Here is an 18,433-nt window from a genome sequence, read left to right on the forward strand (position 1 = left end):
TGGAATTCGAGAACACAAAATGAGGAGTGATCAACATGAATAATTGCAAATCAGATCTAATGAAAAAGTGATTTCTCAAAACTAGCCGATCTGGGATCAATTATCTACTTGATTACTGATCTAAGTGCTTTAAATTGTTTTTTATAAATCCAACCATACGGATGAACCTAGAACACAAGAAAATATAAGATTTAAAAAAGAAAACAATGAATTAATCTTATGTTCAAATCGGATTTGGCAAGCTGAGAAAACTGGCACCATTAATATTTAAAGTCTTACAAAATCTTGCTTATAAATACTAATATTTTTCATGCTTCTTTTTGTCTTATAAATTTTGACATTTTGCATTTATTTACTTGTAATTGCATTTATTAGAAATTGCATGGCTTACCGAAAGCTGAATTTTTAGGAGTCCTAGACTCATATTTTTATCATAAATATACATGATATACACACGGAACGCTCCAAGTATCTTTCACTATTTTTACTTATTTTTACACGTCAAATCTTCACCATAGTTCCATAGCTAGAAGCTCCACAACCAGAAACCTGGTTATATGTGCCATATTAATGCATAATTTTTAGTACACCAATATGATTAATGACTAAAATGTCCTCAACTTACATTGAAAAGCAAAACTTTTTGTAAAGACAAAATTAAAGTTGAAAAAAAAATAAAAAAAACTGTAGAGGATTTTTTTAATAAATTACCTAAATGTCCTTCCCTCCTTTACTGTGCACGGTACGCTCGGGCGCACGTAACTTTCTCTCACGCAATGAATGGTAGAAATCTAAACGTGTGCCATGAAAGAAGACATCTCCTTCTAAACGCACGCTACCATAGATAGTTAGCTTGTCCTTTCTCTTTCTCTTTTTCTCACCAAAAGAGCTAACTGGTCGGGCCAGATTGTTGCCATGTATTGATTCCTGAGGGTGTTACTCACTAGATCTGTGGCACTGTTGAGAGGACTGTGGGATCCAAAAGAAAGATTAGAGGAAACAAATTGGCAAGGAATTCCAGCAGTCTAGTCATGCCAGTTGGGTGAAGCTGACAAGCTCTGTGAGATCCAAATGAAAGATGGGAGAAAAACAGATTAGCAAGTGCAAAGACCAAGTATGGAATATGTAGAAAGAGGTAGAAGAAAATTTCCTTTCAAAAGAAAATTTATAACTTACCTCCTGCTTTTCTCCATAGCCATTGAAATCGACACTGAAGTTTATACCATGGGATTCAAAGAGGCATGCTTCAGGGAAAGAAAATGGGAGATGGTTTAAAATTTGAAAGTCAGTTAACTGAGGAATTTAGAAAAAGTAGAAAATCGTTCCTAAATGCCAACAAGTCACAGACCAGTTATCTAGACTTGATTCTGCATGGATTATTCATAGCAGATTCAGTTGACAGACCTTCTCACAGCCCCGAACAAGCTCTCCCAACGTCTTCATCCCCTCACTGATTTTTTCTTTCGTCGCATTCATTCACATATTAACAAGAAAATTTGGTTTCAGATTTAATTTTGTATTGGCTTGTCCTCTCCTTGCCCTCACAAGAACTGCGCGCCAACATGGTTTGACAATATTACTGGAAAGAAGCAAATGATCAGGGAACGGTTAGGAGTTTAAAGGACATTTAAACATCCGATTCAACAGATGTATCATCTCCAAACTGAACTCCAACAAGAAAAAAAATCATAACTAGCATATAGATGAAAAATGATTATGCTACCACTGCATGTATAACCAGTGAGAACTGCCTTACCATTAAAAATAAAATCAAGATGAATTAAAATTTCAGTCCAATGTGGGATAACTCAGATCTGCTAGTGCGCATGCAGATTGATGGCTGAGATCCAAAAATTATCCTAATTATCTGAATTCACCATTGTGTAGCACAGCCCCTTCATTAATTATTTTATATAAATGGAAGTTATTGCATAAATAAAAATTTAATATTTTCCAAAGACGGAGCTTTTTAAAAAAAAAAATCAAGAAAAAGAAAAAAATACGAAGAGGCCCTTAAACTAAAATCGGCTGATATAGGATTACAGAACAACTTTTTAAATGTAACAATTGGGCGTTCATGATTGTATCAAAATTCTCAAATCACTGCCACTGAAAAAAAAAAATCAATCGAGAAAACTAATTTACACGGTTATCCCTCTCAAATTTTTTATTTTACGGCGAAGGTGCAAACTCACGCTTGACTTAACACTTTCTGAAATAGAATAAAAAATAACCAATTACATCACCATACAAACATATAGATCAAAACCAAACTAAAATCTGTTTTTTTTTTTAAGTGAGCATGCAAACACGAGTTTTATATGTCAATTTGTTGGGTGAAAAGGAAGAGTATTTCATTCTGCTATCTGACAAGAGGGACGTCACCCATCCCCCTATCCTTTTAAAATACCAAGTTCGTTTTTTATGTTGTGGGGTGACAATTCGGCTATGCTTCCACTTGCATATTAGTGTCTTTTTTTTTTTTTGCAGTATAAAAAGTTGTCTCGAGATTCGAAATTGAACTGGCTGCCTACCAACCATAGCCCTATTCAATTGTCCCAACAACCTAAGGGATAATGCTTTGATGTTAATTTTTTTCCACTTTCTGTATCAACAAACTAATGCATGTCATGAAAAATTTGGGCTATTACATGTCTTGATCTTAAGACTAATATTTTTGCTGCAAGGTGTGACAACAAAACTTAGACAAGTTGATGCCATACCATAGAAAAACCATCTTAGACAAACAGAATTTGTGAACACCTTGTTTGAGCATCTCAAATAACCCCTCTTTACATGTAAGTGTTTGTCTTAACTAAGGTCCTTCCTTAATTATATGAACTATTTTAGGTAGGTGGTGAAAAAGTAGGGGAAAAAGCTGATAGACAGCTGGTCACTAATTTGAGTAGCAGGCATAAGCACTATATGTCAAAATTGTGAGGAAAGTCACACACACACTAGTTGACATGCAGAACAAGGAAAAGGAAAAGGGTTTCGGCTCTCATAAGTTTGGGGGACCTCCTCTCATCTACTCACCCGTCGGTACAAAGTGATGTAGTGAAAAGTGTTGGTAGATGCAATAATTGGTGGTTACCGATTCAATGAATCACACCATAAACGCCATCACGTGGCTTCCATGCACTTATGCTCTGAATCAAGTAATTTGCCCCACCTCGATGTTAATATACATTTGTCCCCCAGGGACTTATATAATCTTAGTTTGAATTTCTTTGATTTAGCAACCTTTTTCATATGTAATGCAAAATCTCATCTTTTTGGTTCATGTATAAGTTTGTTTCAACGCATCTTTCCAATGATTCATTTGTTAGTTCAGATATAATCAGAATTGCACAGACTTCCTATAATTGAATTTGACCCCGAAGGAATATTTTTCACTGCAATCTTTTTCTCTTAGCCGCATATATATAAGTTCGGATGCGAACTAATCTGCTCGGATATACAAGTTGGGGCCACAAGTTGCTCATTTTAAATCTGATCAGTCTTACTTCCAAGTCGACTTGGCTTAAGCTATAAGGACCTTCTTTGTTTCTTTTGATCCTCTTTCGTTAGCTCATAACACTAGAGCTAGAAATTTTTTGTTAAAGGACACTAATATTTGGACTTGTAACTTTTAGGAGTAGTTTGGTAGTATAGACATTTTTGTAAGCATCTCATCTCATGAATCTGCTTTAAAGATTAAAGTAGATTAATGAAGCAATAGTTCTAGTGTTCAATAAATTTATCTTAAAAATTGAAACTGATTTATGAGACAATTACAAAGTGTTTCTACGGTCAAATGACCTCTCTAATGTTTAAATAAGTAAATGATTATGAAATATTAATTCTGTGATTGAAATGTGTGCGAGTCAGGATGGACAATAACCTAAACAAGTTCACATGTGCTTGCATTCTATCCTTGTCGTATGAATCGACATTTCACTTTCATGTCATGTCCACTTGCATGTCATGTCCATGTCCATGTTCTAGAAATCGACATTTCACTTTGATGTCAATTTAAGTTGACCAGCATAATGGTCACCGGTGACCGGTTGTTTTGCTGATGGCATGCACCCACCACGTGGTAAAAGGTGCAACCACCACCACAGGGCAAAGGTCTGAGTGTGTATATGCGTTTATGTAACCATATTTGCATGCATATTTATGAGCACCTTATGTGGTCGACTATAGAGTGCACTTCCCCATGAAATCTGCAACTGAAGAAAAGACCGACCGTCTGAAGCTCGATCGCCGCATTGAAGTTCCTATGCGAATGGAGTTGATCTTCTTCTTCTTCCTTCTTCTTTCGATTTTGAAGTTGCCCGTGAGGGCTACGACTCACTACCAAGACTTGGTTGTAAGTAGTTTAATTCCACACTCTTACTGATGCCTGGTTATAATTAGATTCTCGTCAAGCGAAGGGGGTAGTGGTACTAGTTTCGGAGTTTTACACTGTCAGGCAAGCGAAAATGTCTCTCGGGTGCAGTTTCTTCGAATCACAATCACAAACTAAAAACTAACAAATCCATGTCCAGAAAGTGCTTCTAATGTGAATCATTTGTTGTTGCAGGTGGCTCCAACTCCATTCACAAGACTTTGTGAGACTAAGGCGATATTAACAGTCAATGGCCAGTTCCCCGGGCCTACTTTATACGTGAACAAGGGTGACACATTGGTAATCAATGCGTATAACCAGGCTCCCTATCCGGTCACCATCCATTGGTACCAATCGATGACGCTTTTACTTATTCAAACATTTCAGTTTCAGGTCTACCTTCTTCTCGTATGATAAAAAAGAAACATTTTTTAATTAAGAAAAGAAACATTTTCTTATTAAAAAAAGACTTTTTTTATTTAAACTACCTAAAAACCATTTCAGATCTACCAACGATCTTGTGCACTGTGTGTTCGTAGAACTGGTGGAATTTTGTGAAGTCCTTTTGGTGCTCATGATTCTGCGACGTGACGGGATATTATTATGTTATTTCTGGTTCATCGATTGGCTAGACAAATGTATGTTATTTAACTGTTCAAGCGTTTACTTTATATTTGTAGCTCTTATAAGTAGTACTTTTAGAGAGATAGAGGCAAAATCCACGAAAGTTTTTTTTTTTTTTTTTGAAAACAACCCGCGTTTAAAGAAATAAACAAAAAATTATTTTCTCAGTCTAGAATTTCGAAGGGTAAATATCTTCATATCCTCTATTATTTTACCATGATCCTTGCTTTATATTTCTAGTTCCAAGTAGTACATTTAGAAAGATATATAGAGAGAAAGCTTCTTTATTTTATCCGAACAAATTAAAGCTATTAATTTTTCTGAACCTAAAATTTCAAGGATGCATCTTCTAATGTTCTTTTACAATGAACAGGAACGGGAGAAAGCAGTCCATTGCATATGACTAGTTTCCCAAATATATCTGAATCTAAAAAGGAAAGAACAGCTTTTATTCTTAGAGTTTTTATTAAAAAAATCAATGCTAATGCGCAATGAAGAGAAGCATTGGATTAGTTGACATCTAGAACAGGTTTCAATTAGGCGTCGACACAGCTCTGACAGAGGAGAAATCTCTCAATCTGAGTGCCGAGAGTTCCTCATGTAGACCATAAAGAGTTTTGCAAACGGAAAAGAAGTCTCACTGCATACATACACTGCGACAGTGCGTAAGCATGTGGGTTGTGTGCTTTGTCCGCTCTGTAGCAGTGATAAGGAGACATCATCATCTTAATTTCTGATCGTCGGAAACTGTTGTTAATTGATGAAGGCACGGACTGAAGCAGCCGAGGAATCCGTGGTCGGACGGTACGCAGCACATAACAATGTGCAGCGTTCAGTCAGGACAGAATTTCACCTACACTCTGCTCTTCAGCACCGAGGAAGGGACTATCTGGTATCATGCTCACAGCGAGTGGACTCGTGCCACCGTTCATGGCGCCATCGTCGTCTACCCCAAGATCGGAACCACTTACCCGTTTCCAAAACCAGACAAGGAATTTGTTGTCGTCATAGGTACCACTTTTCATCTCCTTCTACCAGTTGCATTTTCAATTGAAAACGTCAATCAATCTTGCTGGATTAATGATCTGCAAACTCCAATGACAAACCGATTCGATTCACTAGCCGATTCAATTAAGGGTGCCAGTACTTATCAGCCTTTAACTATTCTTTTTAAATTTATATTTTAAGTATTTGGTTTCTTTAAATAATTTTTACATGCATTTCAAAAATAATTTTGACCTATTTAAAGACCGATTCAGCTGAATAAACCGATTCTCGGAATCCACAAACCTGGCGGCTCAGTTTATGAATCTACTTTTACAACATTGGATACTCAGTGACCAAAATTTACTCGGCGTTGTACTTTCGTTTGAATCAACTCATGAAAAGCACCGAAGCTGTACGCTTATTATGGCTGTCATATACGGATTTCATTCATTTCATCGTGGAAAATGAAAATGACAAGCACCAACATTGGCTTCTAGATTTAGTTCGATTCAACACCATTGATTATTTTGTTAAATTATCAATATTCATAAACGTTCTGTTTAAACCAATTTATGTGTTTCCTTTTTTTAACAATCAATATAATGATACGGTTTGTTAATTCATAACTGATACGGCTGAATTAGTCGATCAATTGACTGAAACTTCATGTGCGAAATAGAAAATAATGAAATGGTATAAAAACAATTCTGGTTTTCATTTTTTTGAAGGTTAATATCATAATGTTGTCGTCCCTCCAAGGTATCATTATATATATATATATATATATATATATATATATATATAAGCGAGCGAGAGAGAGAGAGAGAGAGAGAGAGGGAGATGAAGCAGATATATTGGAGATGGAGGTGATCGATCACTCTAAGTAATAACAGTACATGCGTAAGCATCTTTGCAGGAAACGATGCTATTTAACTTCTTACTGATTAATTTGAACTAATTATAGAGGTCACATTGTCGTCTCCTGATCCAATTTTCAAAATGCATTTCATTAGCTGAATGGTGGAAACGCGATATGATGGACATGTTCATGGATTCGATGGCTTCTGGCTGCGACGTCCCCGAGTCTAACGCTTTCACCTTGAATGGCCAACCAGGTGACTCTCCATGCTCAGATGCAGGTAAGTACAAACTGGATGCATCTTCGTCAATACCCTGATAAATGAACAAAAAAAACTACTGATCCCATCAAATCCTGTATGCTTTCAGATCCAATTACAATTACATTTGTTTTGAATCTTAAAAATTTTGGATGTTTCATCCATTTGTATGCAGGTTGAATTCATTAAAAGCAATGGTGATCACGTATATATAGGGATTCGCCTATATTTCGTGATTACGTTACTGTACTGTCATCAACTAATGGCTTCCTCTTTCGCAGAAACAAGTCGGTTTCAAGTGGAAGTGGGAAGGACATACCTTTTCCGGCTAGTCAATGCCGCCATGATCGACAGTCACTTCTTTACTATAGCAAATCACACGCTCACAGTCGTTGGTAGAGATGGCTACTACCTCAAGCCATTTGATAGAGATTTTGTGGTAATAAATATTGGGCAGACAATGGATATTATTGTGAAAGCTGACCAATCACAAGGCAATTACTATATGGCTGCCCGTCCTTACGCCATCGCCAAAGAAGGCCACTTTGATGGCAATATCACGACTGCGATTGTTGAATATGAAGGCTACAACTCCACCAGCAACGCTTCCATTCCCTTCCCATTTCTACCGCTTTCAAATGATACCACAGCAGCATTTGACTATGTTCTGCTTGAAAGAAGCCTGGCATCACAAGATCATCCGGTTGATGTTCCAAGAGAGATTGATTCTAACTTTACCTTTACCTTATCAGTGAATAACAACCCATGTGTTAATTGCACCTGCAACCCTAGGTTTGCTTCCAGTATGAACAACATATCATTCATTGACCCAAGTATTGACATACTTGAAGCATATTACTATGGGATCGGAGGCATCTATTCCAGTGATTTTCCTAGATTTCCACCCTACTTGTTTAATTTTACAGATGATACTCTGCCAGAGGAACTTGAAGTTTCAAAGCTTGGAACAAAGGTGGTGGTCTTGGAGTATAACACCACAGTTGAGCTTGTGCTGCAGTCAACGACTTTGGTTGCACCAGCGAGTCACCCTGTTCACCTGCATGGGCACAGTTTCTATGTTGTTGGGCGGGGTAATGGAAACTTTGATCCTGAAAAGGATCCATTGTCCTACAACTTGGTTGACCCTCCAGAAGAAAACACAGTTGGAGTTCCAAGCAAAGGATGGGTTGCTGTAAGGTTCAGAGCACAAAATCCAGGTACCATAGTTCTCTTTCATTGATCTGTTTTCTTGCCCTGCTTATCTTTTGCTTTTCTCCCGTCAGTTCCATTGGAACTTTAGGTCCTTTCACTAGACGTGTTAAGAGTCATTTTTAAACCTTTCCTTACATCATCTACATGAACATCCCTAGTGTTAGCATGACATGGATGCAGAAACTACTGGCAAGTTATGGAAGATTCAATGATAATCCTTTAGATGAACGGAATTCATGAATTATAGAAAAAAAAAAAAAGGTTCCGGTAATCAGTTTAATAACCACACATATGAACAGAAAACAGAAGTTGGCAGCAACTTGATACATGTGTCTTTGTTGGTAGGAAAATCTTGCTAGCTAATGCTACAAACTGATTTTCTTTCTTTCTTTTTTCTCCTGCTATATAGTTCCAACAACATTCTTGTTTTCAAAGAGAACGCTGCTTTATTTATCTCCTGCAAACAGGTGTTTGGCTACTTCACTGCCACTTGGACAACCACTATGTTTGGGGAATGCTAGGAGTTTTTGTGGTCATGGACGGTCCGACGCCCGAAACGAGCATGCTGCCTCCACCAACCTACATGCCGCAATGTTCTAATGCAGAGCTCATCCAAAAGAGGCCACAGGCTCCTGCAGATCCCGAGAAGCGTAGGCAAATGTTTATGCAGAACTAAAGTTGTTTGTGAAATTATGGATTGTTACTCCATCGACACGACATCTAGTTGTTCTTCTAAGCCAATAAGAGCTCCATTCACAACTTTTCAACAAGCCGAGAATTCAACACCCAGAGTGCGTCTTCTTCAGCACAATCGTTTAGTGCTGCTCCGTATGAAAGCAGTCCTTCTCTGTAGCTCTCTATGTCCTTTTCTGCAAGAAACTTAACCACCCAATAAGCAGAAAAGAGAAAACAATGGAGTAAAATGATTTGGATAATGAAATCGACCAACAACGGGTAAGAAAAGTCAAGAATTGGATAATTCATATTGAAAACTTTACTTTTTCAAGGACACAGAGGAGGACGTTAAAGTAAGAATCGACTGAGATCAACAGGGGAGAAAAGCAGAGCCCCTGTGTGAACTGTTGGCATGCAGATGATTATAAATTAGGCATCCAAACCGCGAAGTGGACCCCTGACCGACAAAATTCCAGTCTTCGATCCAAAGGGCAGCACAATAAGATCCAGCAAACACAGACCACATATCGATCGCCATGGGACTTCGGCCTAACACGAACCGGATAGAGTTCGGGTTTTTGGTCCCCGAAGCAACACCCTTGCCAACTACCAATCCTCGATAAAAAAAAAATTCAGATGCAGTGAATTCAAAAGTACAATCACTGTCTGAACCAAGACACCCAATTGAGATCAAATGATTGACCAGTTGAGGTAAATGTAAAATATTTTTTAAAATAAATGGCTTTCTTTGAATCCGAACCGGTAAATCTCCATTTGGCCAATGCGTAGCGACTTACTATTCCATGCACAAATATACCGGAAAGGAACAAGAAAAGGGTTGGAGCATTATCAAAAATTTTTATAAAAAATACACATACTTTAAACTTTCAAACTTTCTTATAATTTTTTCTTTTTTGTCCTCCTAAAAAACGTCTTTTTTTTTTTTTACTTAAAAGTAAGGATATTTTTATCATTATGCACCCCTGTGTACAAATTTTTGCGTACAAGAGTTGTGCACATAATCACTTTCCCCATTGCCAACCATTATTGTATCCAATCCCGTGTATGCTTGATTTCCCGATAAATCAATATTATCATCACAATAAGAGAATTAAGATGACAATGATCTAATTAGATAAGGATCCAAATTTAATCTTAAATGACCATATCCTCCCTTATAAGCTTTCACTATATAACTCCTTGGCTCCCAACCGCCAATAATCTCAAGCACTCCTCTTCATTAACTACTTACTTTTACAACTCACATCACATAAACTCTTCTTTAGAGATAGTGCAACCCCAGAGAAAGCAGAATTAATTTCACGAACCTTACTGATATTAGGCCCCCTTCCAATGTTGCTGATCATATATATTTATCCTTTCAAGCATCTGACATATTTTGGCACTTGGGCAGATTCAGGATACATTTTTTAACTTGAATGTTGCTTACCCGAAGAAGTATATTGCTGCAATTTTTTGCTTCCATTCTTCATTTCTTTGCATATAATGGTGGAGAGACCTTTAAATTAATCCATTTGATTACAAGTGGTGTCGATTTGATTCACTGAGTGTGCCATGTACCATATAATGTTTTGAACACTTTTCAACGGATTAAAGGCACAAGCGTCATATGTACACCAAATATCTTATACTTGTTTCTAAATAGTTTCAGAACTCATAGTTTTAACTTTTAAATTACCCTTTTATATTCTGTCCTATTCTTTATTTATTAATAATTTTAAGGGATTGACAATTAATTCAACTAAAAGGTCATTGAGGAACACTGACGCTAACCTAGCTTTCCAAGCAAATCTGGCACGAACAACATGAATGATTGAATCCGAAGTCCGAACAAGAAAAACATATTTCGAGGTAATCTTATTACACACGGAGATATTTGTGCAACATATTTACTTGAAAACTTCCACCAAGTTTGAACCACTCGGAAGGAAAATGATACTTGAAGAACGGAAAAAAAAAAAAAGACGGAAATTAATAGGGGAGGAGAAAATTTGATGTACGCCAACGGCCCGCCGCTCCAACCACCTAGCGGAACAAAAGGAATTAAAGAGAGAGAAAAAAAAGACGGGCAACTTTTTCTTTTTTAGAATACATTCATTTTCCACGGGACTGAAAATGTACTATTTTTAATTACTTTTTTTTTCCTTTTTATTTTTGTAAACACATTTTTGACTAATCATTTTCTTTTTCATGTGTGAAGATTTATGTCAATGAGCACTGGAGAGCTGGTTGGACTATGGGTTTGGAATAAGTCTCGGCCTGGCTCAGCTCGATAACTAGTAGGCCCAAGCCGACTTGACATCCAAAAACCGGGTTCGGACTCGGCCCGACTCAAAAAATCTTAAAAATATATTTTTAATATAAAATAATATATATATAATTAATTATATAAAATATTATATATATATATAAATTAATTAAAATTTTAAAAAATAAATTATTGAGCTCAAATCGGGTTTATAGGCCCTGAAGCCAGCTCGATAAGGAGTCGGGCCAGCCCGGTTCCTTATTTTCAGGGCTTGGGCCTGAGTTGGGCCGAATACCGAGTACCCAGCAGGGGCGGAGCCTGATGTCTAGCCTTAGTTTGAAAGAAAGCTGGTTTACCGTTCAATTCCACTATACTTTTGAGCCTTAAAAATAGGCAGAACACATAGTACCAAATTGAAGACACCAACACAAATTGAAGACACCAACACAGTTCAGGATCTCAGATTGATAGAGATGAATCTATTTGCTCATCCCTGGGAACAGGGTCCGTTCACACAAACGAGTGTCCTTAATTGAGACACCTTGTTTCTTCCAGTTCCTTTAAAAAATAATTTGCTTATATTTTTTCACTTAATGGCTACCATTTGATCTCTTTAAAATTAATGAGACCGATTCTCATTAGGTTTAGCATATGAGGGTCTGCTAATTAGGTCAGGGACAAAAACTAGGTCACTCATAATTGATTGATAAAATACTTCTTTAGTATAATCTGACCATATAGATATTGATACACTAAGCCATTTTTTGAGTTTAACATGTTTTTGTAGTAATAATCACAATGAACGGCTCTCGTGACATCAAATTTTTAATAGTAGAAAAATCAACATTTTTCTTAAAAACAACTTGAAGGAAGGCATGTTTTATGTCGAATTAGTATTTATAAACACCTAAAAATGTTCATATGCCGTTTAAAATATTTTTTTTGGTACATTAAGTCTTTTTTTTTTAGTTTAACATGTTTTTATAGTAATAAAAAAATGAATCTCTTGTGACATCAAATTTAAATTTTTAGTAGTAGAAAAATCAACATGTTTCTGGGAAAGAGCTTGAACTTTTTTGTTAAATTAGTATTTATAAAAACATTAGAAGAGGTGTGACACAGTCGATGTAGCTTGGCATGAGAGGGCGATGGGAGCACAATTTGCATGGAAAACCGTCCAGTGGCCTGGCAGATCGCCATTTATGGTAAATCGTCAAGTCATAAACAGCTCCCCATTCATAGCTTTAACTACACGCTATTTTCTAAACCTCTTTTTCCTTGCAAAGAGACCTTGCCGATTAATCACACAAATCATGTTCTTGGGAAAATTCTCAAAAAGTTGCTCTAGTCAAACCATCACCACGCCTTACAAAGTGAAAACGCTGTCGTTTTCAATGTTTATATAGGATTCTACAGCTTCAAAGGACTCATAGATTTTAAGTTGTTCAATATATTTCGAATGGCAGCAGCCTCACCCACGTGTTTAGAGTAAACGATAGTATGAACTTCAGCATTTTAAAGCATCTAACTTGTCAATGTCGAATTGTATATTATCTTTGTATGATATCTCCATAGTAAGTACAACTTGAAACGTATCATATTTTTATGGTGGAAACCGTCATAGTCTAATTACAAATCTCAAAGAAAAAGTTCAGATCCCCTTCAAAGTATGATGCCAACATATTATTCAGTATTTGCTTACAAATAAGGCCGCGTGGAATCGAAGCTACAAAGGGCTCCCTGTTTTCGAAGCGTGAAATATATCTCTATATATACATGGGTGGCGAGAGCGGCGACACCAAATCCTTTCTTTCCTCTCTCTCCCTCATATCTATAAGGGCAAATCTCCCGCCGGTCCCATTCTTCTTGACGCACAGAAAGAGAGGAGACTCGGAGAAGACATGGTAGGTCTTGCTCTTCTTTGAACGAGCATGTTGGTCTTGGCTCCCGTTCTCGTGTCGATATGGTCATTTCTTGTTTTGATTCGTTTCACACAGCGGGTTTATGCTTATGCTCTGTGTGGTTTTTAGCATGCTGACCTCCCTCTTCCATGTGTTCTTCTTGTTGTTCTGACAGTCTCCGTCCTTCTATCCTATGTGTTTTTCTTTCTCTTGGGTCTTCTTCGTGTTTCGCTCTGTGTTCTTTTGGTTATTGATAATGACGTGATCCTGTTTTCCCTGTTGTTGGTGATTGATATCGCTGTGCGTCTTCTTGATTTCTGTTGTTTCTTTTGGTTTCTGATGGTGGTTCTGCCTTTATTTTGCTTTTCCTTGTCCTGTGCTCTGTATTCCTTCCCCTTATTGGTGATGGTTGTCTTTCTTTGCCATGGATGTTTGCCTCCAAACTATTTCGATGCTGGTCAGCTCATTTTATTAGACTTCTTTTTTTGTGGTTTATTTGATCCATAATAATTTGCGTTATGTTTTTTTTCCCCAGGCTTTGCCGAACCAGCAGCAGGTTGATTATCCAAACTTCAAACTGGTCATTGTTGGTGATGGCGGAACTGGTGCGTCTTTACTTTATCAGACGTTTCCTTACCATGTCTTTTATTTCCGGAAGTTAGGGACTAGCGGTTCCTTTGTTCCTTTGCTTCGTTTCTTCCTTTAGCTTATGCTTGCTCCTAGCCGTCCATGAACTTGTCGTATGACATTTTCCTCTTTGCTTTGTGGGTCTGCAGGAAAGACAACTTTCGTTAAGCGGCACCTTACCGGAGAGTTTGAGAAGAAATATGAGCGTGAGTTCCTTTTTTCTCTGTTCAATACTGGGAGCATAATACAGAGCAATGCTACTTGCATCAACGAATGGTGTGGCAGACACTCACATACACTTATTACTTGCTTATTCGATCTCATAGTCGTAATCTTTTGGATCAGAAGATTAACTCCATTCCTTGATTTGAACTGCTACTATGCCGTCTCTGCTTTGAATCATGTCACTTATATGTTGTGTTATAGCATGGTAACATAACCTCTTGAAAATCTTGTTATGACCTTGTGTGGATGTTTAAAAGAGAAATAGTTTTTTACAAGTTTGTTTCAGTTCTTTAATTGTTTTTTGGTACCATGGCCATTTTTTAGTGGCAAAAGGTGATAGAAAATAGTTTTTTTATTGCTAGATGTACTCAAACGGCTTGTTGTTCTGCTCATCATGTATGCATTAGTAATGTGCCTAACAGCCGTGAGGGAAGCTTTCCTTGATTAATGGAAACTCTTTTCCTAGTGAATTATGTTAAACAAACACTCAAAAATCCTAACATAGATCTGTTTTCCAAATGTCAAATTTTATCCACCCATACATTCTTCCAATTCGTTTGGAGAATTTGAGATGTTCAAACTTGAAGCTATGGAAAATCACTGTGAGTTTCTACTTAGTATACAACCTTGAGTTCTACTTATTATGCTATTATTTTGTAAAGCTTCTATATGACGTTTAGTGGCCCTACAATGCAAGTTTGCAGCCATTGCTTGGATTAAGCCTAGGATAGCAAGCAAATATGGCACTCACATACACATATTACTCAGTTGGTTACCTGAATTATTAACAATTTAAAATTCGTGCAGCAACAATTGGCGTAGAGGTTCATCCATTGGACTTCTTCACAAATTGTGGTAAAATTAGGTTTTACTGCTGGGACACTGCAGGACAAGAAAAGTTTGGTGGCCTTCGGGATGGATACTAGTAAGTAACAATTTGCTATCTCTATTTTAAGACTTTTAGATGGGATATGAAAGTCAAATTTGCAATTTAAGACCCTTTATATTGCAGTATTTATCAAATGGACTCTTTTAGGAAAGGACAATTGTCATGTGTGCACTAATATGTATGTCGTTGATGTGTATCACGTGAGTACTTACCATGATATAGTTGGTTGTCCTACCTCCTTATTAGTAGGAAGTTACACACACCCAAGATGTAGTATTTTTACCGTAAGAAAGCATGCTAGGATGTCGTGTGATTATCAACATGACATTAGATTTGACAAAAAAAAAAAGCTTTTTCATAATTGTTTATATAACTAATCGGTGCCTATAGCTTACTAGATTGAGTATTCTGCATTAAAAGCCTATTTAGCTATTGCTAAGGCTTCATGATATTTGCACTGCAATTCCCCATAAGTTTACAGTTGGCCCCTGCCATGCCAGCACCTCCACTGCCCAAGATCACCATTGCAAATGCCGCTGCTACTAACCCATCACCACCACCACCTTCATTGTCTTCTCTGTTGCCATTCATCTCTATCATCAATGGTGCCACCATTTTTTTTTTTTTTGGCCCGGATCCACTTTGTCCTCAAATTCTCTATCCATTATATTTTGATGCCACCATTTGCTGGCTTTTTTTTTTCAATTTTGGATGACTCTGTGTTGAAACACTCAGTCAGTACATTGTAGTTTTAAACAGAGAAACTCATTATAACAGGACCAGGCAACAATGCTAAATGAGAGTAGTTAGACACTTAGAATAATATGAAGTTCTTAACAGAATCATTGATTCTTTTAGTGGTTATGTTCTGCATATTTTTCAATAACAACATGTTTGTTCTCTAATCAGATTTGTTCATTTCTTGCGTGCAGCATCCATGGGCAATGTGCCATTATCATGTTTGATGTAACTGCTCGTTTAACATACAAGAATGTTCCAACATGGCATAGAGATCTTTGTCGGTAAGTGTAAGAGATTAGTGTCTTGTTTCATTCACTGGCACATAGACAACATGGATACTCCCACACATATGTTAGCGGTTAGCAAACACACCACAATCAAAACTAGGGTTTGTATACCTGACTATATACTTTTTTTTTTTGCCAGGGTGTGTGAGAATATTCCTATAGTTTTATGTGGTAACAAGGTTGATGTGAAGAACAGACAGGTGAAGGCAAAGCAAGTCACCTTCCATAGGAAGAAGAACCTTCAGTACTATGAGATTTCTGCAAAAAGCAATTACAATTTTGAGAAACCTTTTCTCTACCTTGCCAGAAAGCTCGCCGGGTATGAAATGAAGCGCTTATTCTTTCTCCCTCTCTGTATGTGTGTTTTACTGCAGTCTTCTTCATTCTTTTTGATGTGTGATTCTAATGGATGACACCTTGACAGAGATCCTAACTTGCATTTTGTTGAGTCACCTGCACTTGCTCCACCAGAAGTAGAGATTGATCTTGCAGCACAAAGAGAGTAAGTCTTTCTTGCTGTTATCTATTTATTTATATTTTTTTTTTTTGTACCTTTGATGGAGGGAGTCTTTATGTGAGATTATTTGTTACTGGGAACTTTCAATTGAAGTAAAAGAACCTGCTGGGAAAAGAATTGGATCTGGGAGTTAATCTAGGTTGAAGTCTGGTGTGGAGGACTTTAGATGGCTGGGTTGTCATGTGTATATTAACAAAATGAAATCCCAAAATATGCATTTGAGCTTATTGCATAAAAAATTTTCACCCAATAATTGCTACAATAATTTTGGCAGTATTGTTTCTGTTCCACAGATGATTTTAATAGTGTTCAAGTTCTAGAATTTCGACCCTGTATAGTTTGTTAAAATGTTGACATGCACAGTTTTTAGCATATTTATGGATAGATGATCTGCCCATATGTAGTCATGAATCACGGGGATTTGACCGAGTCCTATATTAAGAAAAGAACTGTTAAAATAAATGCCGAGTTTTCGCACTTTTTTGAGCAGCCTACTAGAATCATGTTACAAAAAATGGATAAGGTTATAGATTGAATGTGTGAAATTTTTATGGAGATTTAACCTTTTGTGGTGTAGGAAAAGCTTATACTTTTTTAGTATATGATATTTCTTCTGAATATGTGTGTGTGTGTGTGTGAAGGATTGAATTGTGAAGATGCTTGTTAACTGAAAAGCTATCAACTTTGTTATGGAAAACAATTTTATCTGAAGAATGGGGGAAAATCGTTTGCAGTCGTTATTGTGAAGTGCACTTGTCATGTGGTTGTAAAATTAACCATTCAGCAGCATAAATATAGATCTTATTATGACCACAAGCCTAAACTACTAGTTTGTTTCCTATGGTTGCTTGTATAACTATTATTTTGCTGGGCTTTCTGTATTTTCAGGCAAGAAGCTCAGTTATCTGCAGCAGCAGCACAGCCGCTTCCAGATGAAGATGATGATTTGCTCGATTAATGATTAGCTCCTAAGACAGTCCCCTGAGCCTTATTTATTCACGAGACTAGTCCTTTTCTGTTAATAGACGTACCTGGAGTTTTGTGCCTTATTTGTTCTCGAGGCTAGTGCTTTTTTGTTTAATAGACATGTACCTGGAGTTTTGTTGTGATCTTTGTTAGTGTATTGCGAGTTCATACTTTGTGCTTGCTCTTTACATTCTTGTTATGCGGAACATCTCGATACTTTTTCTTAAGAAAATGGTTATGTGAAATTTTGCTAGTTTAGTTTCAGTTGTCAAGGTACTATATGGGGTACGCACAAATGCTAGTAGTCTTTTGAGTGAAGCACATTTTTCCTTTGCCTCTTTACTTGAAATTATGGAGATATTGAGCTCAAGGCTTTTGCCTCCATTTCGCGATGCTTGATGCAACATATTTGTTAAATATATTTCTTTCGGTCATTGGTTCGAGTGGCATAGGTGTTACGACCCCTCTCCTATATGGAATGAAGCCAGTGTATTGATTAGCATCTATGTGACAGAGACACTTTTAAAATGTAGAATTACCCATGTCGCATCGACACAACTCTGTTGCTGGAACTGAACACTTCTCGGACACGGCAGACTTAACTTTTGTGATTGTTTTGGTTTATTGTTGTTTTTCTCATTTCCCTTACATTAGCATGCACTTTTAGTGCCCAAAGTTTTAAAACCTTGGAACTCAAATGGAAGTGAATTGACTCATGACGCCAGGTTAGCGGTGACACGGCCTGGCTTTGACACTCCAGTTTTTGCATAAAGTACATTTTTTGGTTGTATAAAATAGTGATTTTGAGTCATTGTAAGACATGTATTACACATGACATATATAATAATGTAATGCATATAAAACACAAGCTTTAGTAGCATAGTTACTATAATTATATATTGTATGTGTATGTGTGTGTGTTACACTGAAATTTATTTTAACATGTGGTTTTTGTTATCATTTGTAAGTGCATTTATATCTGTAATATGTACATTTGGATCATATCGAAAGATGACTTGGTTA

The 18,433-nt window shown here is 36.9% G+C and overlaps 2 protein-coding genes across 4 annotated transcripts; both read left to right on the top strand.

The window, feature by feature from the left end:
* The first annotated feature begins 4,180 nt into the window (after nt 1-4,180).
* LOC116255469 (laccase-14-like) lies at nt 4,181-9,102 on the top strand. Of its 3 annotated transcripts, XM_031631300.2 has the most exons (7): nt 4,181-4,354; nt 4,568-4,719; nt 5,370-5,669; nt 5,763-6,007; nt 6,997-7,122; nt 7,383-8,318; nt 8,781-9,102. In XM_031631300.2, coding segments are annotated over exons 3-7 (1,518 nt in total). In that variant the 5' UTR covers nt 4,181-4,354; nt 4,568-4,719; nt 5,370-5,667; the 3' UTR covers nt 8,990-9,102. The 3 variants fall into 3 exon arrangements, with proteins under 3 accessions (XP_031487160.1, XP_031487161.1, XP_031487159.1); XM_031631301.2 differs by having other exon boundaries at nt 4,568-5,657; XM_031631299.2 differs by lacking the exon at nt 5,370-5,669.
* A 3,902-nt stretch (nt 9,103-13,004) lies between these two features.
* On the top strand, nt 13,005-17,668 carry LOC116255401 (GTP-binding nuclear protein Ran1B). Its single transcript, XM_031631201.2, has 8 exons — nt 13,005-13,161; nt 13,694-13,763; nt 13,935-13,991; nt 14,818-14,935; nt 15,832-15,921; nt 16,067-16,246; nt 16,352-16,429; nt 17,333-17,668. Exons 1-8 carry the CDS (start codon nt 13,159-13,161, stop codon nt 17,400-17,402), a joined length of 666 nt encoding a protein of 221 aa, XP_031487061.1. The 5' UTR covers nt 13,005-13,158; the 3' UTR covers nt 17,403-17,668.
* The last annotated feature ends 765 nt before the right edge of the window (nt 17,669-18,433 follow it).

The sequence above is a fragment of the Nymphaea colorata genome, chromosome 6 (genome assembly GCF_008831285.2).
Source record: "Nymphaea colorata isolate Beijing-Zhang1983 chromosome 6, ASM883128v2, whole genome shotgun sequence".
Taxonomy (NCBI): Eukaryota; Viridiplantae; Streptophyta; class Magnoliopsida; order Nymphaeales; family Nymphaeaceae; genus Nymphaea; species Nymphaea colorata.

Excerpts from the sequence above, each read along its gene's own strand:
- LOC116255469 (XM_031631299.2), top strand. The coding sequence starts at position 4,202 with ATGAAATCTGCAACTGAAGAAAAGACCGACCGTCTGAAGCTCGATCGC. Across the intron at positions 4,720-5,762 it reads TATCCGGTCACCATCCATTG|GCACGGACTGAAGCAGCCGA; the intron begins GTACCAATCGAT and ends TAATTGATGAAG. Across the intron at positions 8,319-8,780 it reads GTTCAGAGCACAAAATCCAG|GTGTTTGGCTACTTCACTGC; the intron begins GTACCATAGTTC and ends TCCTGCAAACAG.
- LOC116255401 (XM_031631201.2), top strand. Across the intron at positions 15,922-16,066 it reads TGGCATAGAGATCTTTGTCG|GGTGTGTGAGAATATTCCTA; the intron begins GTAAGTGTAAGA and ends TTTTTTTGCCAG. Across the intron at positions 16,247-16,351 it reads CTTGCCAGAAAGCTCGCCGG|AGATCCTAACTTGCATTTTG; the intron begins GTATGAAATGAA and ends ACACCTTGACAG.